Genomic DNA, 20,364 nt, shown 5'->3' on the forward strand with positions numbered 1-20,364 from the left:
GAATGGATTTACTTGCTCTGACATCATATGGTCACTTGTTCTTTTTTAGGGTCGGTCGTGTAGACGCCAGCAGTCGTCAGGATATAGTCCTCAGCGGCCACTTCATCAAGGATGAGCACTGCACCTTCACCAGTTCTACTGGCCCTACAAGAGAAAGTGAGCGACCTTTATCTTGCTCCGTGTGCTTTCAGTCGTGTACGTCACAGTTTGATATTGACAGACAGGAAGTGAAGCCTCATATTGCCCTCTCTGTTCGTAATTAGTAGTTGTCCTGGAGCCGTGTGAAGGAGCTGAGACTTACGTCAACGGAAAGAGAGTGACCGAGCCCACTGTCCTCATCTCAGGTCAGTAAGCTCTCTGTGACTTTAAGACAAGATAAGATAAGATAATCCTTTATTAGTCCCGCAGTGGGGACATTTACAGGATCACAGCAGCATAGTGGACAGTGCAAACAAGGTACATGGTAAAAAACAAAGCAAGTATTATAAATAAGTAATAACTAAGTAAGAAGTACAAAAATCCACAATAAGTAAATATAACTAAAACTCACCTCTCCTTATGCATGGGTACCTATTAGAAATACGTGTGTGGTATGCTCTACGTGTGTGCCATTTTGACTTCTTTTTCACGTAAAGGAAATCGCATCATCCTGGGGAAGAGCCACGTGTTCCGGTTCAACCACCCTGTGCAGGCGAGGGCCGAGAGGGAGAGGACGCCGTGTGCAGAAACACCTGCTGAGCCCGTGGACTGGGCCTTCGCCCAGAGGGAGCTGCTGGACAAACAGGGCATTGACATGAAACAGGAAATGGAGCAGAGGTACTTTGGGGGGGGAAATAGTGAGCCTTTTATTTATTCATTCATACCTGAATTTTTCAAGAAAGCCTGTGTAGGTAGCAGATAGAGTCTCACCAGCGTATTGTAGACGGGAACAACAGATACGGAAGCAAACTACAGGTGACACTGAACCCTTGCAGCACAGAGCACAGTAAATGGCATGCTGCTCCAGCAACATCAGAGCAGTGTTTCCTTTGAAACAAACCTGTTTTGTTCACACGTGGTTTTTTTGTCTTCAGATTGCAGGAGTTGGAGGACCAGTATCGCAAAGAAAGAGAGGAAGCCAACAACCTTCTGGAGCAGCAAAGACTGGTACAGTGATGAGCAGCTTTGTGTGCTGTTGTCATTAACAATTAAAGCCACGGAAAGTTATTTTAAACACTATCTAAAGGTGTTTTGTTTGTATGTATATATTTCAAAGATGTACTGTATTTAAGTAGTCGAGTTTACAAAAATGTAAAATTTATTAAAAAAAACTTCCTACAATGAAAACAAGCCCATAGGTATTTCTTCCATGTTGTACATACAACAACATGAGTATTTTTCAAGGACTGAACAGTTTACTCACTGACATCTATACCTAAATGTCTTGTTTGACATGGGTCTTCATTATTTAATTGTCTAGGATTATGAGAGCAAGCTGGAGGCTCTTCAGAAGCAAGTGGACAGTTACTACCCAGAAACCCTTGATGAAGAGGAAGAGCCAGAGGAGGAAGGTAGTGCAAAGGACTGGACACGTGCACATATCTATGTTGGTAGCAAGCAAATCCTCACCAAAAGATTGTGTTTTGGCCCACAGTGCAATGGACAGAGAGGGAAAGCGAGCTGGCTGTGTGGAGCTTTCGTAAGTGGCGGTGCTACCAGTTCACCTCCCTCCGTGACCTGTTATGGGGCAATGCCATCTTCCTTAAGGAGGCCAATGCCATCAGCGTGGAGCTCAAGAAGAAGGTGCAACATCTTATCATTTCAACTTACAGTAGATCCACAGATGGATGTTATAACACGTCTCTCTGACCACACCAATGCTTGTGCTGTGCCCCTGCAGGTCCAGTTCCAGTTTGTGCTGCTCACAGACACACTCTACTCCCCGCTGCCTCCAGACCTGTTGCCCCCAGAGGATACCAAGGACAGAGAGAAGCGACACTTCCCTCGCACCATTGTGGCAGTGGAGGTGCAGGATCAGAAAAATGGAGCCACTCACTATTGGACATTGGAAAAACTAAGGTTACACAACAATGTTTTTCAAAGTCTGATTCAAAAATACTGCGGATATACTGTCATTGTAAAATATAATAATGTAAAGAAAACAGTAAAAACAACATAAAAAAATATATTTATTTTGTGAGGGATGAATTGAACAAAAAGTATTAATTCAATAATATCCCAGTATTCACTGGAACATTGCTCATTAACGCCATGCCGGGCCTCGTTTTAGCTCAGTGACTTAATGTGGCGACTGTTTGCTGCTTCTTGCAGGCAGAGGCTGGAGCTGATGAGAGAGATGTACGATCGCGCTGCTGATGTGCCCAACAATACCGCTGAAGACGGGGAAAATGTGATGACCGGAGGGGACCCCTTTTATGACCGCTTCCCTTGGTTCCGTCTGGTTGGCAGGTAAATGCTGCGAAACATTGGCCCAATGCAGTATGTGGTCAGGGCAGGAAGGCGTTCCTGCTGAACTCGTATAAAAGGTCCCAGTGTTAGACATTCCATTCGGGACAATGGGAGGCTGTTAACTACCACATATTGTGCATGTGGCCAACTGATGGACCATAATGACTGAGACACCAGCACGAAGCAGTCTGCAGCCCACTTCATTACAGAGTCTCTGTCAGGACATGCTGATGTCTGGTGTTCCCAGTCTGTGCACCACTGTCATGAAATCTCTCCATTACAGCTGATATTGAAAATTGATTCATAACAAACCTATGCCATATCTTCTCATAACTGAAAAGTCTTAACTCGGTACTGACAATTTTTAACTTTTCCAGATTCTATGTGCTTTGTAAATGAATGAAGTCCTGAACACGGACAGATTTGACAGCCAATTGAAATGATCAGTAAATGCTAGTTCAGGCCCGTCTTTTTTTTAATGGGAAAAATCATCTGTGGAACATTTCAGATGACATTTCTTCAGTCCTCCCACTCAAAGCCTGCTGATTCTTTCTCTCCCACTTTGGCACACAGCCTCTCTCTCTCTCTCTCGCTCTCGCTCTCTTGTAAACAGGTCCCACACAGTGTCACATGGCCATGTTACATAATATTCAGCATCAAGCCTTTAATGTCATTTAGCTCCTGCAAGACAAGCAAAAATGATTGGGCGGTAATCTGAAATATCTCGTCTGTCAGCGCATTTAGATTTTTACAGAAGCCCTGAGAGGAGAGTGAGAAAGTCTTACCAAAGTCTGATCTAAATTGTTCTCTCTCCTGTGTTTATGACTTAAGAGCATGTGAAATTGAGTTTTCCAGCTTAATCTTTCTAAGTTCCTTAAAAAACAAATTTGCATCTGTGAAACAGAGGGAAAATGTTTTGCCAGATGTAAAAACATTTCTCCGGATCATTTTGTGTTTTGTTGTTGTAATACTCATCTCGGCCACAAAAGGCTAAAGTGCACCACTACCCCATGTCTTTTTTAATAGGACTAAAAGCATTAATCTTTTCTTCCAGGTGAGTTTTAATTTCAACATGCACTCTAAAAACCAGACACATACATTGTGTGTTCGCAAGTTCTGTAAATTAAAACCAAAAGTTGATGGCGGTCAGCACGCCCCCAGTTTGGTGAAGCAGACATGAGTACCAGCAGAGCAGGGTGCTGCTGAGGACGGGGGCAGCAGCAAAACATATTTTAGCCTCCAAAAATAATTAGTTTAAGTGTATTAGAATATGTTCACAGCTTTGCCATCAGACAGCCCTTTCCAACAGGGAACTGAAGCCATCTACTCTCTCTTCAATGTCACCAGACTCCTTTGACAAAAACAATTGACCTCACAGAACACGGGAGTCCCTCGATAGCTTAGCTGTTTTGTGTCATTTGATTATTTTGAATAGTCCCGTGTTCTGTGAGGTAAAATTACTGTTTGGGTCAAAGGAGTGTTGTGGCCTTGAAGAGGGCATAGATGGATATACCGGCTTCAGTAAACCTCAGAAAGGGTTGTCTGAGGATAAAATAAAGCGGTGAAATTATACAGCATACACTTAAACCGATGCACTTTATTTTTTTGGTGCCTAAAATAAGTTTTGCTTCTGCCCTCGGCCACAGCAGTACAGCGCTTTGCCCCTGTGCTGGTACTCCCGTCTGCTTCTACAAACTCCGTACCTCATACAACCCTACCTCAAAAACATCTGAACTATCCCTTTAAAGGGAGGCAGCTTTTCTCCTGTGGTCCAGTCCATCTATGGTGCTCTACTGCCCCTCTTGTTTGAACAAGTGTGTGCTTTCTATCCAACTGTTCTAACCTAGTTCCCATGTCTCTGGCTGCACCAGAAACCCCATTTTCAACACATGCATGAGCAAGCGCATGAGTGACCCCACCCCATCCCCGACCCTCTCCAACTCTGAAATTACTGAGCTGGCTGACCCGCAGCGAGAGGGTCGAGGGGAGGCGGAGGAGGAGTCAGAGGAGTTGAAGGAGTTGGAGGACCTGGACGATGATATCTTTTTGGACGACCCGTGCTCGGAGCTCGGGGGAGAGGATGATGATGATGATGATGATGATGTGGATGATGATGAGGGAGAGCTCTGCCGAGGCTCCGGCGAAGGCCAGGATCCCTTTTACGACCGCTCACCATTATTCAGTGTAGTGGGAAGGTTGGTGAGGTTTCGGGAGCATGCTGGTTGGAGGAAACTAGCTCTTTCACGCTGAGACACAGGGTCCGTTTGCCTCGGTAGACGTCAGCACAGATGACATGACAATATTTAAAAAACGCGGTTCACAATACAGAAACATTGTGCCCTCACAAAGTCCTCAAAGTCCTGTGTGCATGACTACATGAAATTTACATTTCATGTTCTGCCCAGTTGGGACGAGTAACCTATAGCTGTAATATCAACATGGACTTGGAGCATTTTAGTTGGAGATTTGAAAACCAACGTGGGAATATAATTAATTTCATCTTCTTAAACAACTATTTTAGTTTCTATTCCCTGTCTTAGTTGTTATTGTGTCTCATGTTTGAGACACAAATGCTGTTAAATGTCAGACCACGACACAGATTTTTTCTTTTCATGAACATGATACTGAGTAGACATTTCTGGGCTTTATCCTTTTGCTCTCTATCTTTAATCTCATCAAATTTGACTGCTGCTTGATTTTTTTTGTTTTTTTTGTTTTGGCTAACTGTTTCTTCACACTAACGCAGGCTAAAAGCTTCTCCAACATTTTACAATTCTACCGCTAAAACAAGTCAGCCCGGGGCGGGTCAGTTCATACCACTTGTTTCCATGGAAATTCAAGCAAAGTTGACGCTCAACGGCTGCTTGAGGTGTGTGTCTCACTTACGTGTGGCTAAAAGCAAACTGGTGGCTTTTACAGAAGACCATTCACTAGCCAGAGCACTGACATGTCTCATGGAGTACTATTCAGGTCTGATTTGCATAACACGGGAACCCACGGCGAAATGTTCTCACCACGCTGTGCCAACCTGACAAGCATGAAAGAGTCTGGAAATGATTCATGTGAAATGGCAAAGTGGTGTTCAAGGAAGACTCAAAATCTCAAGATGAAAGAGCTGGTTTCTACTGCAGCTGTCTCTTTTAGGCATGCCAGAGCACAAGTCTTTTCATTTTGACCTTTTTTGTCAATTTTTTTACTTGAATACGTCTGATGATGAACTAGTGCCCCTCTTTTGCACAAATTAGCACTTCGTCCCAGGAGGTGCACTTTGATTTCTGATGTCATTCGTTGTTTTTTTGTTTTTTTTTGGTGTAGCATTCAGTACATCAAGCTGTTGGCACTTTCTATTCAAGCTGAGCCATGTTCCGTATGATGATTTCTGTTCCATTTGCTTTTGGTTCCTTTGAGTCGAGACGTTGAAAACATTTTTGTTCACCCGTTTTGTCCTGAGCATGCCTTCTTTGCACCTCACCAATCTTGTCATAAGCCACTCCCTTTTTAGACCCTCGTCACCCCTTCATGTCTACCCCTATTGGCTGGAGGGAAATGTGGTCCTTGACTGCAAGAAACCAAGGTATAGGAACATTTCTAGTGCAGCTGTTCCCACATTTATACTCTCAGAAGTAAGTCTCTGTCACTACCCAAGTATTTTCAAATATAATGCAAAGACAAAGTGCCTCTGGTGCTCATTTTGGCTCTGTACATTTGATATGTAGTGTAGCGTTTTCATATTGAGCCACATCCAAGATGCACTTGTTGTGCACTTGAAGTGCAGTAGCATGTAATCATTAAGCAATGCAAAAAAATGGAATTCATTGCTCATTGGGAAATCATCTGCTGTCCAGCTGACTAGTGAGCTGGTTATTTTGCAATCATGTAAAGAATTCAAAGTTGACCCTTACACACATGCTCCTTAGCCTCACCAAGCTTTCATCAGTACAATGCAAAAGTTCAGCAATACTGCATGTGACCCATACTTGTCCTGACAATGTCATTATTTCTAGATGGTGAGGAAAAAAAACAACCCGCAAAGCGATAGTAAAGGGCAGCCATGGCCGTCGCAAGAGCAGTCCCAGCTTCTGTTTGGTTGCTTTGCAGCTCTGTGTTCTGTTGTCCAGTCCAGTGAGATTATATCAAGTGTGAGCCGTCTCCTTCGATCGGTTGTTTCTAATCTTTTATCATCTCTCTATTTCTGCTTCCTGTTCAGGGCTTTTGTTTATCTGAGCAACCTGCTGTACCCGGTTCCTCTCGTCCACCGCGTGGCCATCGTCAGCGAGAGGGGTGAAGTGAAGGGCTTCCTTCGTGTGGCGGTGCAGGCCATATCAGGTAAGGCTCACACCCTCAGCCTCGCCGCTGTTAAGATGAAGGGGGCGAGGAGGGATGGAAAGGGCAGGCTGTGTGTGACTTCTTGAGGGAGTGAAGTGAAGGTGCTTTGTGTTTTCCTCCAGCTGACGAGGAAGCTCCCGACTACGGCTCAGGAGTGAGGCAGTCGGGAACTGCCAAAATCTCCTTTGAGGATCAGCAATATGAAAAGGTAGAGAAAATCACTGCCAAGTAGACCATGCAGCATTCACCTGTCATATACCAACCTGCTAACCGGTCTGCCTTACGACTTTCTGTTGCAGTTCCAGTCCGAGACCTGCTCCGTAGGACTGTCCCGCACGGGGGTTTCACAGGAGGAGCTCCGTATCGTGGAGGGAGAGGGTCAGAATGCAGAACCTGGACCCTCAGCTGATGAGGTCAACAATAACACATGTGCGGGTAATCATATTTTATGAGTGACTGGATGCATGTTTTGTGTGTTTGGGTATGTGTGTGTGTGTGTGTGTGTGTGTAGTAGGGATGGGCGATATGGCCAAAATCTTCCATGGCGATATAGTTCATTTCATATCTCGATGTTGCATGTTTTCTAGTAATTCAATAGATAAATAGTCTAAATATAATAACCACATGGTTTGGTATACTCAGGTGTGAATTATATAGTTAATAAATGTGAAGTACCAAGTATTTTCTCCTTTAATTATGAACTTTGAGTTCGTACGTGTTTGTTATTGTCAATTATGACGACATAATTATGTACATGATTTCATCAGTCCTGCTCTCTGTCCTGCTGTCCGCCCGTCAAGTGCAGCTTGATCCGGGATGAGCGATGGAGCCAGGTCTCTGTGAAGATGTGGTCTCGACAGTTTCATCTTGGAGTAGCGTCATGTCCTAGCTGGGTTAGCTTAGCTTCCATCTCGGCTCTCCTGCCTCTCCTCCCTGGGGCAGTCTGGTTGCGTTTCGATTAGGCCGAGTGTGTAGTGGCCCACTCGGCCCAGAAGTGGCCTAAATCTGTCACACCACTGTGCTAGACTCACGCTAAACTGATTCTTTCTGCGTAAGACTCACAATGGAATCCTAGAAAAACCTCACCCAGCCACTGTCCACGGTGCAAGAAAACAACCATGCACAGCCTGACTGGGCCGGCTCCCTAGAATGCCAGCTTCTACCTGTGTCTGATTTCTGTATTTTCTTATTTCCTTACAGCTGGTGCTGATGAGCTGGAGAGTCCGCTGAAGAGTCAGGACAGCCCGCTTGACACAGCTCTGGAGCACCTGAGGATCGGTAACGTCTTTACCTTCAGGGTGACCGTCCTGCAAGCCTCCAGCATCTCTGCAGAATATGCCGACATCTTTTGCCAGTTCAAGTAAAAATGTTTTCATTGTTCACTCCCCCCCCCCATGATTGTCAATATTTATCCTGTTCATTTTACAGTTTCACATGTAAATGATGCAACTTGGATTGATTTCAGTTTCATCCACCGCCACGATGAGGCCTTCTCCACCGAACCCCTGAAAAACACCGGCCGCGGCCCCCCTCTGGGCTTCTACCACGTGCAGAACGTAAGAAGCACCAGCCAGTCGGTACAATGATGAGCTGTGCGGTTGGAATAGGTGAAGTGCTTTAACATCACTGCGTTGTTTTTATAGATTGCTGTTGAGGTGACTAAATCCTTCGTTGACTACATCAAGACTCAGCCAATTGTGTTTGAGGTGTTTGGACACTACCAGAAACAGCCTTTTCTTCCACTCTGTAAAGACGTCATCAGGTACCGGTCATGAAGTCTAAAGATAAAAGATCAAATGTATACAGTTGTGTTTTCATAAAATGACAGACGATTATTATTTCCACTACCAGTCCACTACGTCCCTGCAGAAGACAGTTCCCACGAGTGATGCCTCTGTCCAAACCAGGTAAATAAACTCTTGGCAGAGTGGCTTGAATTCCACCATTTATTCATGTTGTATTGTCTTCGTACTGGTCTGCCTGCAAGTCATGTCATCGTAGCTTCATGTTGTTGGGTATGAGCAGTTGACTCCGACACCTCGCCCGACCGGGAGAAATCGCTGGACCTGATCCGATACCTGGTCCCAGATGTGTTCAATGGGGTGCTGGTGGACTCGTTGTCAGACACCGCTCTGTCTGCCGCTGGCTTGGCTGCTTCCTTCTTACTGGAAGGAAACGAGCGAGCTCAGCTGACTGCCCCGCCCATCTCTATCTGTTCAGTTATTAAAGCTCAGAAGCCGGGTTGGTTAATATTGATGTCGGATCCAAGTGAATCCTGTGACTGACAGCCTTTTTATATCAAGTGTTAATCTTGGTGTGACTTCAAAAAGTACTCCCAAAGCAGTTAATGAATTGAGTAATATTTCAGAGTACACAACGTGTTACTTTTAAGTAGAGGTGGAAGCTGCTGTGACAACAAGCATCAACTCTGCTCAAACGTAACACTAAAGTCCTTCCGTCTGTTGGGTTGATGTTCTGTAAATGACTGTGGAGTGGGAGATCAAAATAACTAATCATTAGCAAGTTTTAAGGTCTTTTGATATAAAAAGTTAGTTTTCTTGTGTCAGGATTCAGTTGGATTGGCTCTCTGGTGTACTGTGTTTACTGTGTTTACTGTGAAACCTGCGTGTTGGATTCTCCTTTCAGTTCTCCCTCTTGTTGAACTGGATCACAGTGCCTTTCTGCTGCAGTAGTCGGCCATGAATAATACTCTCTAAGATGGGAATGTTAAATATGCATTTATTGCATAGATAAGATAAGACTATTTTTATTGATCTCTAGTGGAAAAATTGGAGGAATGCAGTTAATTAATAGTGAGACTAGATTGAATAAATGCCCACAAAACGATGATGATCAACAACATCGATACTGTTAAAGGAGAGTAATGTTCAAGGAGTTTGTGCATATGCTTTTCCTCAAGCCAGAGCTGGTAAAGGCTAATGAATACATAAATAAAATCTGAAATAACACAACAAACTTTAGTGGTATTCTCCTTTAAGAGAGGACTGCAGGAGTTGCCTATAGATCGGCCGGAGGAAAGGAGCTTCTTCTGCACGATGAAGCGGTTCCTCTCTCTCCCTGCATCACTGATTTCCTTTCTTCTTCCCTCTCTCTTCCCCACGTAGGTGTAGAGCAGCTCCCCTGCTGTTTTCCACAAGTCTGCTCTCAACCTGTCTTACACTCTTCTTATCTCCTTTTTTTCACACAGTACCTGCCACTAAGCTGACGGCTATGACCCGCCCGCAGGCAGGACCCTGTCACTGCAAATATGATCTCATGGTGTTCTTTGAGATCTGCGAGCTGGAGGCCACTGGAGAGTGAGTATCCAGAGTCACCCCTCGCCAAACATGATTTGGAATGATTTGGGAGAGCTTCCCTTGAATAATTATTGTTATGGCATAGTTATAACGATGGTAAAAAACATCCAGCACCGTTAGTCAGTGGCACATGAAATCAGCGAGGCTTGTTTTCACCTGTGTCTCCTCAGCTACATCCCTGCAGTGGTGGACCACAGAGGAGGAATGCCTTGTCATGGCACATTCCTACTGCACCAGGTATGTCCATCATCATCACGCTGTGAGCAGATATGATATTTGGATTATTAGAACTGAACCGAGCATAACCACGCCTATTTTTCGGTCTTCTCTTGACAACCACAGGGCCTCCAGAGGAGAGTCACTGTCACCATTGTACACGAGTCAGGAGGTGACATGGAGTGGAAGGATATCCGGGAGCTTGTTGTGGGTGAGTTTGGTTATCAGCCGGTCTTGCCCTGAAAACCAAACGGAGATATTGCCTCGTGCGTGAGCTGTTCTAACTGGGGCACTTGTGTCTTCCTAGGTCGTCTCCGCAACACCCCTGAAGCTGATGAGACCATCATTGACCCAAACATTCTCTCTCTCAACATCCTGTCTGCTGGTTACGTCAGACCCATGAGGGATGACCGGTACGTACTGGTGGAGACATGTGATGGAAAGATCTTTGCAAACACTGGGCCAGCACTTTTTTTGTATAGGTTTTATTAGATTTTCAATATATATGGTCAACGGGAATTCAATATTAGTGGCCACATGTTATTTGTTCATTACAAGGTTGTGACAGCTTGGCTGAATTTGGAAACAGTTCTATGCGCCAACAAGTGTGTTATCTGAGGACCTCACTTTATTGCTGTTGTGGCAGCTCCTGCACTGGAACAGGCAGATGCATGGCACACAATAGTGAAACTGCGGTACTGCTGTACCATGTCCATAACAAGCATGGCAGAAAAGGCACAACCTGAATGTTAAAGCAAACCACAGCTACTTCTTTTGTGATCTTTTATTATTGTGTCTGCATGGGAGTAGTTTCCTCTCTCTCTAACTGCAGGAGGCCACACATTAAAACAGAGTGACCATGAGCAAAGTGAATTGAAAAGGGCTTTTTTGAAATCGGCCACATTTGAGTCATGAAGTCACTAGTCCACGCTGGCTGTGCGACCCTCCTTGGTGCTTATCTGTGCTTTTGGTTCGTTTGATTGTCATCATTGTGCCTACATATTGCATCTCACCTTGTTTTACCACCTCACCTCTGACCCGTCTCATCTCTCAGCCATGAATAGATCCACTAACCCCAACGCTGAAGCTGCTTGTAGACTCCAAAGAGCCACACCTTTTAACCAAGCACCCTCGATTGACTGTATGAAAAAGGTCTAATACAGCAGCACACCAACAGTTGCACTTTCTAACTCCAGCAGCATGTATCACTGCGTAGTGTAAAATCACTAATAAACACCAAGTATCTGTATTTGGACTCAATGTGATGCCAATCCATCCTGACTTTATTGAATCCCATGATTAACTCTTCAGACTGAAGATAAAAACGGAAAAACAATCTCTGTTAATCATGCACTGACAGATGTAATGTCTAATTAAAAATAAAAACTTGTGACTGTGACATCTTATAGAAAAAAATGTACGTAGGTTTCCACAAGAAAATGGGCCTTGGTCCTAAGTACTTAAATAGTGGTAAAATAATGTTTTATGCTGCTCTGCAGCCAGCCAATAGGGGGCAGTAGGTTTCTTTACATTTTTTTAATTTAAGCCTGATAATGAGAACCTGTGTCATATGTTATGTAGGTAGCATGTTTATTCGCATATATTTAGCGCAGTAATTATTAAATATTCCTGTTAACTCTTCACTGGTTTTCATTAAACATCCCAAATCACTTACCATTAACATCACCACCGTATGGTGGCACATAAAGTGGCAGCATGTGTTAATAAGGTATATTGACAACGATTCGAGTGGACAAATATCAGTTTAGATTTTCTATTAATGCCTTTCATCCAAAATGATTATATTATCCAAGTTCGACTCATGGTAACTGTAAAGTATTTTCGCCATTCAACTCACGCTTTGCCCCTCTGTTTTCGGCTCATTGCTTAATCCCTCTGCTTTCCCAACAAAAAGCCAAACAATATCATCAACCGCCATCACCCAGACCTGGGTTCACTGAGTTTTAATCTAAAGCAGCCACGCGCTCCACGCAGCACTGTCCAGCGGCCCTGCTCGACCGGCCTTTCTCTGACCGCGGTGCTGACCCCTTAGGGTTTTCAGCCCTCAGCGTTTGTCCTGTTACGGTCTCAGCGGCCAAGAATTGGGCTTAAGGGCTCAGCACCAGGTCAGGTTGTCGTCAAGTGTGGTCTCTGCTCAGTCGTGCAGAGACTAACATCAAGGTATATATATATATATATGGATGCTAACATTTTTCTCCCTCCAGTCCACTAACAGAATGTTGTTGTTTTTTTTTGCTTTTGCAGACAGTTTCTTGATTCGGACATGCCTAGGTATATTATTTTGCCTCTCTTCTCATGCTCTTAAGTTAAACAGACGCCTCATCTTTCTAACGTCCTGTACGCCCTGTCATTCCCACTCAGCCTCCAGTGGTTTCTTTACCCTCTCTCCTACTCTGCCATCGCTGTCAGCAATTCATCCATGCCTCTTTGTTTTCACCCCTTCATGAGATGTGAGGGATGTGGCTCTGCATGTCCCTGGTTGTCTTGCTGCGCTGGCTGGCTGTGTGTGTGTGTGTGTGTGTGTGTGTGTGTGTGTTTGAGCTGTTATCAGGCTGTGGTTTACGATGGAACAGGGTCTGCATGGCTTGCTTTGCTTAACGTGGACTGTCCTTGGCGGTGTCTCTGCCGGAGGTGTAGGAGGTGTCGTGGGGCCAGTATCACACTCTCTGATTCCTGATTTGTTTACAGCTGTTGATTTCTCCATAGATTCAAGAAATTGCATTTGGGTGAGAGGTATTAGTACTTGCCAGTAGAGGGTGTAAGTGATCCATTATTACAGCACAGTTAATTTGAACGAACAAACGCAAAGAGATGCATCCTGTCCTGAGCGAGAACATTCAGAAAATGCTGCTTATTTGCTTCTTGCTTCACTCTGTTTGTTGTTTTCATATTGCAGTGAAGCAATACTTTGAATCCATGGATATGCTTTTCTTAGTCATCTCTAATCCCAACAGAGAGCGAGTATTTGCCATCACAGCTCCAGATTATTAACAGGAACACCAGTCATCCGTGCCGTAATATGGATCACATCATTTACAGTACCCACTCTGGCACACTGTTAAAATGTAATCCACTGAACCATTACATCACTAGTGGCACTTTGCTCAGAATTGCTGCAATGTTGTGAATATTTCTGAATCTCGTACCTCAGCAGGACTCTGCCAGACACCAGAAACAAACGGCCCCTCACATGTTAGGCCAGCAGCATGACTTCAATCCTGGCTCCCGCGTTTTTAGGAGGTAGTAAAAAACGCAGCGAAGCACATGTTGGTGTAGTGCAAAGAGGAAATTGCTCCCTTGTAGTGTAAGCGAACACTTTTCTACTACTAGGAAAGAAGTGCGCGTGTGAGTGTGTGAGTTAACGCACTCGCTAATTACTTCAAAACAAGCCATCTCTACACTGAATCCCCTTTCTTCACACAGAACAGCAGAGAGTTCTCCTTACCACAGAGTCAACTCAGTTCAGTGCTGTTTGCTTTCTTCTGGGTGACACATTGTTCACTTTCCCACAAGGTCACCTCAGTCCAAAGCCAGCGGGCCCAACATCTGAACCTCATGAAGAGTCCATTCAGCCCCTTTTTTACGGCATACAGAAACATTAGTTTCCTTTTACAATTCATGCTCGGATTATCTTTTTTTTTAAAAGTCAAGTCTGTACTGGGATTCGGGCCAGAGAAATAACTGCTTTCAGTGTGTGATTATTTCCCCTCGGGGCGGGGGGGGGATGGGGAAAAGTTGTGTACGTTAACGTATGGAGTAAATCAGAAACAGAAAGCAGCATTGTTTTTTTGCTTGGGGAACGGCCACGCTGTTATTTGACCTTTTCTGCGGTTCCAAGGGATGGCTCAACGGTCTCTCTTGGGTGAGCTGTACCATCCACGGCAGTGTTTTACATTATGAGATGACACAAAAAGACAAACACCATGCCAGCCACGCAAGCCAACACAACCACAACACACTTCCTGTCTCTCACTTTCTGCTCTTTTGCTGATGTCTTCTTTCTCACAGCATTTCCTTGGGAGTTGACCATAGGTATTTCACTGCCCTGTCCCTTTCATCTGGCTGTCTATCATCACCCCCCCCCCCCCCCCCTTTCCTTTTTCTGTACTAAGAGTCATCTCAGCTCTCTTTGCTTTTATGTAGCGTTTGTACAAAGCAGAGCATCATCTCATTCAGTCTGTTGCATGCAAAAAGATTTCATTGCCATTTTTTGTTGTACTGAGATTTAAGCAATACTGTTTGCATACTATACAAGGCTAATGGTAAATGGATCGTTTTTAAACATCATAAAACTATGTTGTCTTTGTCACAAATCAGATTTTAGTCCACTGTCTGTGTGTGAAATGTTTTTGATTATTGAGATATAATGTTAACATCTCTGTTGTCAGGTTGACAGGCTTCAGCATGGGTTTAGCTTTGACTGCTAATCTGTAGTTCAGGTAGAACTCAGGACTTAATTGTTGACTGCTGATTCATTTTCTTGGCCTCTTGTCACTCGGACAACCTCAGGACTTTCTACCGCTTCGAGGCCGCCTGGGACAGCTCCATGCACAACTCGCTGCTGCTGAACAGAGTCACTCCGTACGGGGAGAAGATCTACATGACCCTCTCCGCCTACTTGGAGGTACAGCACAGTGCCTCGTGTTCACGAGAGAAATGGCTCTTACAGCATGAGAAATTATGTGTGAATTACTGTAGAGGATCAATGTCAGAAATCCCTCCACTCACATTCCTTTTAGATGGAGAACTGCACCCAGCCTGCAATCATAACCAAAGATATCTGCATGGTGTTTTACTCTCGAGACACAAAGCTCTCGGCCTCGCGCTCTATCCGAAACCTTTTTGGTACTGGAAGCCTAAGAGCGGCAGATGGGTGAGTTCAACACTTCAGACTATGGCAAATATTGTGCACTTCCTGTGTTCTCTATGTTGATAACGAGCTCTGTCTTTTTCTTCTTCTAGAAACCGTGTAACTGGAGTTTATGAGGTCAGCCTGTGTAACCTCGCAGATGCAGGAAGCCCAGGTGAGAGTTGGGACAAAGTTGCCATTTTGCATTAAGCTTGCCTCTGCAACATTTCTAACCCTGCACCTAACCACTAACCACTCCAGGTATGCAGAGGAGACGCAGGCGAGTGCTGGACACCTCGGTGGCCTACGTCCGTGGGGAGGAGAACCTGGCCGGGTGGAGGCCCCGTAGTGACAGCCTCATTCTGGACCATCAATGGGAGCTGGAGAAACTCAGCCTCCTCCAAGATGTGAGGGCATAAGTTACATTTCTCTTATAGCACAAGCTACTTGTGTTAACCTAGCAGCCTACCTGTGGTTATGCTGCTGTTACCAGCCTTCACCACCACCTTCGTCATGAAAGCCGTTGCTTCTTCAAGGTTTTAAGTAAATAGATATTAAATGAATTCATTTTGAGAAACCCTAATATACATATGATGTGAATATTAACTGACATCATTTAAAATAACAACATGTAAAGTTTCACATATGATGTTTCTTAAAGCTCAGCTGGGAATATAATCGGTTTCTTGAACTCAACTTTTGAGTAAGAAGCCAGGGAACCTAAGTGCAGATGTATCAATGTATCAAGTATCAAGACAAGAACCTCAGTTTTGTAACTGCAGAAAACTATGAGACATCCATTCTATGATCTTAAAAACAAGTATGTAAAGTAGCCAAATTGGGAAGTTGCCCTAATTTCACAAACGCATAAAACTGGATATCATTGGCGTAGCGTTGATAAGATTTACGCAGCCAAGCTGATAAATAAGGTAGACTGTAAAGGGAAAACAAAGTAAGACCCAGGATTGACCCCTGAGGAACTCCGTAGTGTCGGCAATGAATACAAATATGTTATGATGAGAAGAAAAGGATGAAAACCATTCAAGAGCTATACAGTACCAGATATCCGAACCCACTTCCTAAAACTATATAATAAAATATGATTTATGGTATTGAAAGCAGCTGTGCCTCTGATGGAAACCAGACTGCAATTTGTCGACTTGAACAGTTTTCCTGTGCAATTTCCAAAAGTTGCTTGCAGACAACTTTCTTTAAGTTTCACAAGGGACATTGTCAATGATTTTGATTTGTTTTTCTCTCAGGTGGAGAAGACCAAACACTACCTTCTCCTGAGGGAGAAGCTGGAGTCTACCATGCTTATGGGCCAGGAGTCCCTGCAGTCCTGCATCACTGAGGAGCTGAGCGAGTCTCCTCAGCCCCCCGAGGTCGACCAGGAGGTCAGCTCCAGCTCTGAAATCACCACTGAGAGGCAGAGGGAGCTCGCAGCCAAGGTCAGCCATCGTCACTCAATGAATACTGGCTTTCATGTTTGACTGAAGCGCAGTCTTAATTGTACTTCGTTGTCAGATCAGAGTTTGTCCTGATCTGTCAAGTCTGTGTTGAATATGATGCCCTTTTATGATATTACAGATGTGAGTTGACTCAGCTTGTATCTGACCGTAGAAGACATTTTAAGCTCCCTGTCCTTTTTGTACACAGTGTTTGCGTCTGCTCACTCACTCCTTCAACCGAGAATACAGCCATGTGTGCGTCAGCGCCAGTGAGAGCAAGGTAGTGCTCAAACACTCCGAAAACTAAATCTGATTAATGCCTGTTGATTGGTGGTTCCTCACAGTTGAGCGAGCGTTCATTTGTGTGTTTGTGTGTGTTGCAGATCTCAGAGATGTCCGTCACAATGCTGAGAGACTCCGCTTCAATCTCTGCTCTCAACACAATCACACCCTCCTCAACATGCCCGTCGCTGGTTGAGGGTTGCTATGGGGACGCTGAACTCAGGTCAGTGCTAAGACACACTTGTATGATTATTTTTGCTGAGTAATTGTCATCCTTTGAAGCCGTTGTAGCTTCTGTTGCATGTGGCGGTCTGGAACTAGCTGCATTTTGAGTATTGCAGACTGCGTGTCCCTTCGTTTGAGTAGAATGTGCTGTAGTGTGGTAACATGATGATGCTCTAATGAGGGTTATGTCACTCATCACTTTGGTCGCATAAGGTGTAGGTAGCTACTTTGTTACTAGGGCTCATAGACCTCCTGTTTCTGTGCGGCAGACCCCCGATGCCTCGCTCTCGCGCCGTCAGCCCGAGTCCTGACACACAGCAGGACGCGGAGGCCAAGAAGTCCGTCAACGGAGCCTCTGAAGCCAAACCACGGATCCGCAGATTTTTCCCTGACATCCAGGAGATCAGAGTCAGGTGAGTCTTGCCACAGTGACTCCATCACTTAGTGCTGTGGAGACATCTTTCTTGGTTTCACATGCGGTAACATTTGATCTCTTATTTCTGCAGCCCCATTGTGTCGAAGAAGGGTTACTTGCATTTCTTGGAGCCACACACCAACGGATGGGTGAAGCGCTATGTCGTCGTGCGGCGGCCGTACGTCTACATCTACAACGCGGAGAGAGACTCTGTGGAGCGGGCTATCCTCAACCTCTCCTCTGCCCAGGTGGAGTACAGCGAGGACCAGCAGGCAATGCTGAAGGTTGGTGATTAACCAAAGACTCCCTCTTTCTGATCTGAAAACATCACGTATGGTATATTAAGCTTTTTTCTTGGCTCTTTCACCAGACCCCATACACATTTGCCGTGTGTACAGAACACCGCGGAATATTGCTACAAGCCACTAATGACAAGGAGATGCATGACTGGCTGTATGCGTTTAATCCCCTCCTCGCTGGAACTATCAGGTACAAAATATACGTCCAATAGGAAAAAGTAAACACACACAAAATGCATCTTTGATGCAAATACATTTTCTTCTCTGCCTCTCAGGTCGAAGCTGTCGAGAAGACGAGCCGGACCGATGAGGATGTGAAACAAGACTCACATCTCATGAGGGAAGGATGAACTTGAGATGTACATAGATCCTTGTCCTTATTCCTCCCTTTGTGCTGAGCCCCCCCCCCCCCCCACCACCACAGTCACCAACAACCATCTCTCCCCTGTACGTTCTCAGTTTATCACTAGTGTCCTCAGCACCTAAAGCGCCCATTTTGTGTCAGGCCTTTGCTGCGTCGTGAGTCTCGTAGTCAGAAGAACCTCTCCAAAAAGCTGTCACTGTACTGTACTGGAGTTTATTCATAGCTGTACGATCGAGGAAAAATGGCGGAAGTAGCAACAGTTTCTTATCTCAGAACACATACGTATGGTAATGTACTGTAGTTGTTGTCAGTGACACATCGAGCCTTATACATTTACTCCTTAAAAACAATGCAGTGACATTTATTTTTACCTAAAGCTGCCACGGCAGTGAGGATCACATTGCTCCATTTGCATCAGTAAATTGAAAAAAAAACATGCAGATTCCTCTCAACTTTACAGCTATACATATATATATATATATACAGTGTGTAAACTGGTTTGCATACAACGTACAGCTAGAAAGTACACGCTAAAAGAAAAAAAAAAAAGACAGTTGAGTGTAACTCTGGAGAATAATTCTCTTTTCTTTCTGGTACTTGAATCTTTAAACTTCTTAGAAACTTTAGCACACAGCCTGGTAAGGGAATGGCATATCATCATAGTTCTTGTGGCATTTTGATCGATCCATGTCGTTTTAGCTACTCGTAGGAGCACCAAGGGCATCTACATTCACACAATAAGTAATCACATGTCGTCACCATTAATCCTCCCACGTTGATCTCATTCTCTACCTGAATTCTATTTGTTTTAAAATGTGATATATTTAGATATTTAACAGCTTTACTATTTATTTCTGCATGTATTTATTGACAAAGACATTTATATTTCTAAAGTAGTAGTACCGTGCAATTTCTGCACACCGCACTTTTTAATATGAGTTCCTGAAATGTTATGAATAATACAACCTTGTCCCGCCCCATGCAGTTAATGCTTTTAAAACCGTTTATGATTGGCCCCTTTCTTTGTGTTGAAGATTACTTGAATGACACTATCCCCCTAAGGATAGTCACACCTGACCTTTGACCCAACTGATATACATCTGAAAAGGTCACCAAATTGTTAGGTTGAAAATATTAAGGTGGTCTGACCATCCTCCGCTGCACAAAGCTACCTTGTGAAATGAGCTAAAGTATAAACTGTTCCTCACAGTACAGATGAAGAAACTGGTTTTCTGAATGACGTGTACATTGATTAAATGTAGTGCCTCTCTTTTTTCAATCATACTGTACAGTAAGCCTCTGGACCATCAAACTACATCCTTCATGCTGCTATATTACTGTTCTGGAAGTGTCTGCGGATCATATCACATCACTTTCCTGCTTTTCATCGTCGTCATCACTTACATATTCAGACAGAAAAGGTATCATTTATGTTACATATCTAATATGGCAATCAGCTGTCATATAACACGGAACGTCCATAACACAGCAGTAGATAGAGTATACTTCATGTCTCTACAATAAAAACTACTTTAACATATTTCAGGATTGTGTTCAACAATCATGTTTTGAATTGGGAAAAAAAAATCAATGTACACCTGTTCTTTTTTTTTTTTATCCATTCATCTCAACTTTGAGGAAAAGTGCGACTGCATTTGCTATTGAATTTCATTCGATTATGAATCTGACTTCAAAATGAAGTGACAACTTGTGAGTTTGATTGATGAGCATGCCTCAGGTCAGCCAGCCTAGAGCGCATGCTCACTGACATACGAGGACAACATCTCACAGCAGCAAACTGTTAAAAGCGCTCTATCTAACGGCAAAGTACATTTTAGCAGCGGATTACATTGTAACAGCAAATCGTTTTTATTTTTGCTGCTGAGGGAATCCATACAATACCATATTTTCAGAGGCTGAAAAGTATTCCGTGTGTTGACTTAAATTAAAACATTTTACAACCCGACATGTGTGCACAACTGTCAGTAGTTGTGGCTAATCAAACGGTCAAATGTCTGTTATTATCTTTAGTGTGTTTATGTAACAAAGTCCTGTGATCATCAAAGTCTATCACAGACTTTTTTGGCAGAGACTGCAGTTGTATCTTATCCAGCTATAGCATCGTCATTGAGGGAATGCCCAGCTGTGCAT

General features: G+C 44.0%; 1 protein-coding gene across 1 annotated transcript in view; it reads left to right on the forward strand.

The window, feature by feature from the left end:
* Positions 1-18,167, forward strand: part of kif1aa (kinesin family member 1Aa) — a gene marked incomplete at both ends in the record, with an annotated part of 33,703 nt that extends 15,536 nt beyond the window's left edge. Inside the window, 32 exons of the mRNA XM_079157498.1 lie at positions 50-156; positions 264-344; positions 636-816; positions 1,074-1,146; positions 1,460-1,550; positions 1,634-1,782; positions 1,880-2,058; positions 2,311-2,448; positions 4,320-4,643; positions 6,656-6,774; positions 6,897-6,982; positions 7,074-7,209; positions 7,975-8,134; positions 8,240-8,330; positions 8,418-8,536; positions 8,626-8,681; positions 9,983-10,091; positions 10,262-10,328; positions 10,434-10,518; positions 10,615-10,720; positions 12,573-12,599; positions 14,838-14,952; positions 15,068-15,201; positions 15,291-15,352; positions 15,439-15,584; positions 16,440-16,628; positions 16,837-16,908; positions 17,012-17,133; positions 17,405-17,548; positions 17,642-17,834; positions 17,921-18,039; positions 18,125-18,167. Of these exons, the coding sequence (XP_079013624.1) occupies positions 50-156; positions 264-344; positions 636-816; positions 1,074-1,146; positions 1,460-1,550; positions 1,634-1,782; positions 1,880-2,058; positions 2,311-2,448; positions 4,320-4,643; positions 6,656-6,774; positions 6,897-6,982; positions 7,074-7,209; positions 7,975-8,134; positions 8,240-8,330; positions 8,418-8,536; positions 8,626-8,681; positions 9,983-10,091; positions 10,262-10,328; positions 10,434-10,518; positions 10,615-10,720; positions 12,573-12,599; positions 14,838-14,952; positions 15,068-15,201; positions 15,291-15,352; positions 15,439-15,584; positions 16,440-16,628; positions 16,837-16,908; positions 17,012-17,133; positions 17,405-17,548; positions 17,642-17,834; positions 17,921-18,039; positions 18,125-18,167 (3,823 nt within the window). The remainder of the gene's footprint in view (positions 1-49; positions 157-263; positions 345-635; positions 817-1,073; positions 1,147-1,459; positions 1,551-1,633; positions 1,783-1,879; positions 2,059-2,310; positions 2,449-4,319; positions 4,644-6,655; positions 6,775-6,896; positions 6,983-7,073; positions 7,210-7,974; positions 8,135-8,239; positions 8,331-8,417; positions 8,537-8,625; positions 8,682-9,982; positions 10,092-10,261; positions 10,329-10,433; positions 10,519-10,614; positions 10,721-12,572; positions 12,600-14,837; positions 14,953-15,067; positions 15,202-15,290; positions 15,353-15,438; positions 15,585-16,439; positions 16,629-16,836; positions 16,909-17,011; positions 17,134-17,404; positions 17,549-17,641; positions 17,835-17,920; positions 18,040-18,124) is intronic.
* Between the last annotated feature and the right edge of the window lie 2,197 nt (positions 18,168-20,364).

This window comes from Pholis gunnellus, assembly GCF_910591455.1.
Source record: "Pholis gunnellus genome assembly, chromosome: 4".
Lineage (NCBI taxonomy): Eukaryota > Metazoa > Chordata > Actinopteri > Perciformes > Pholidae > Pholis > Pholis gunnellus.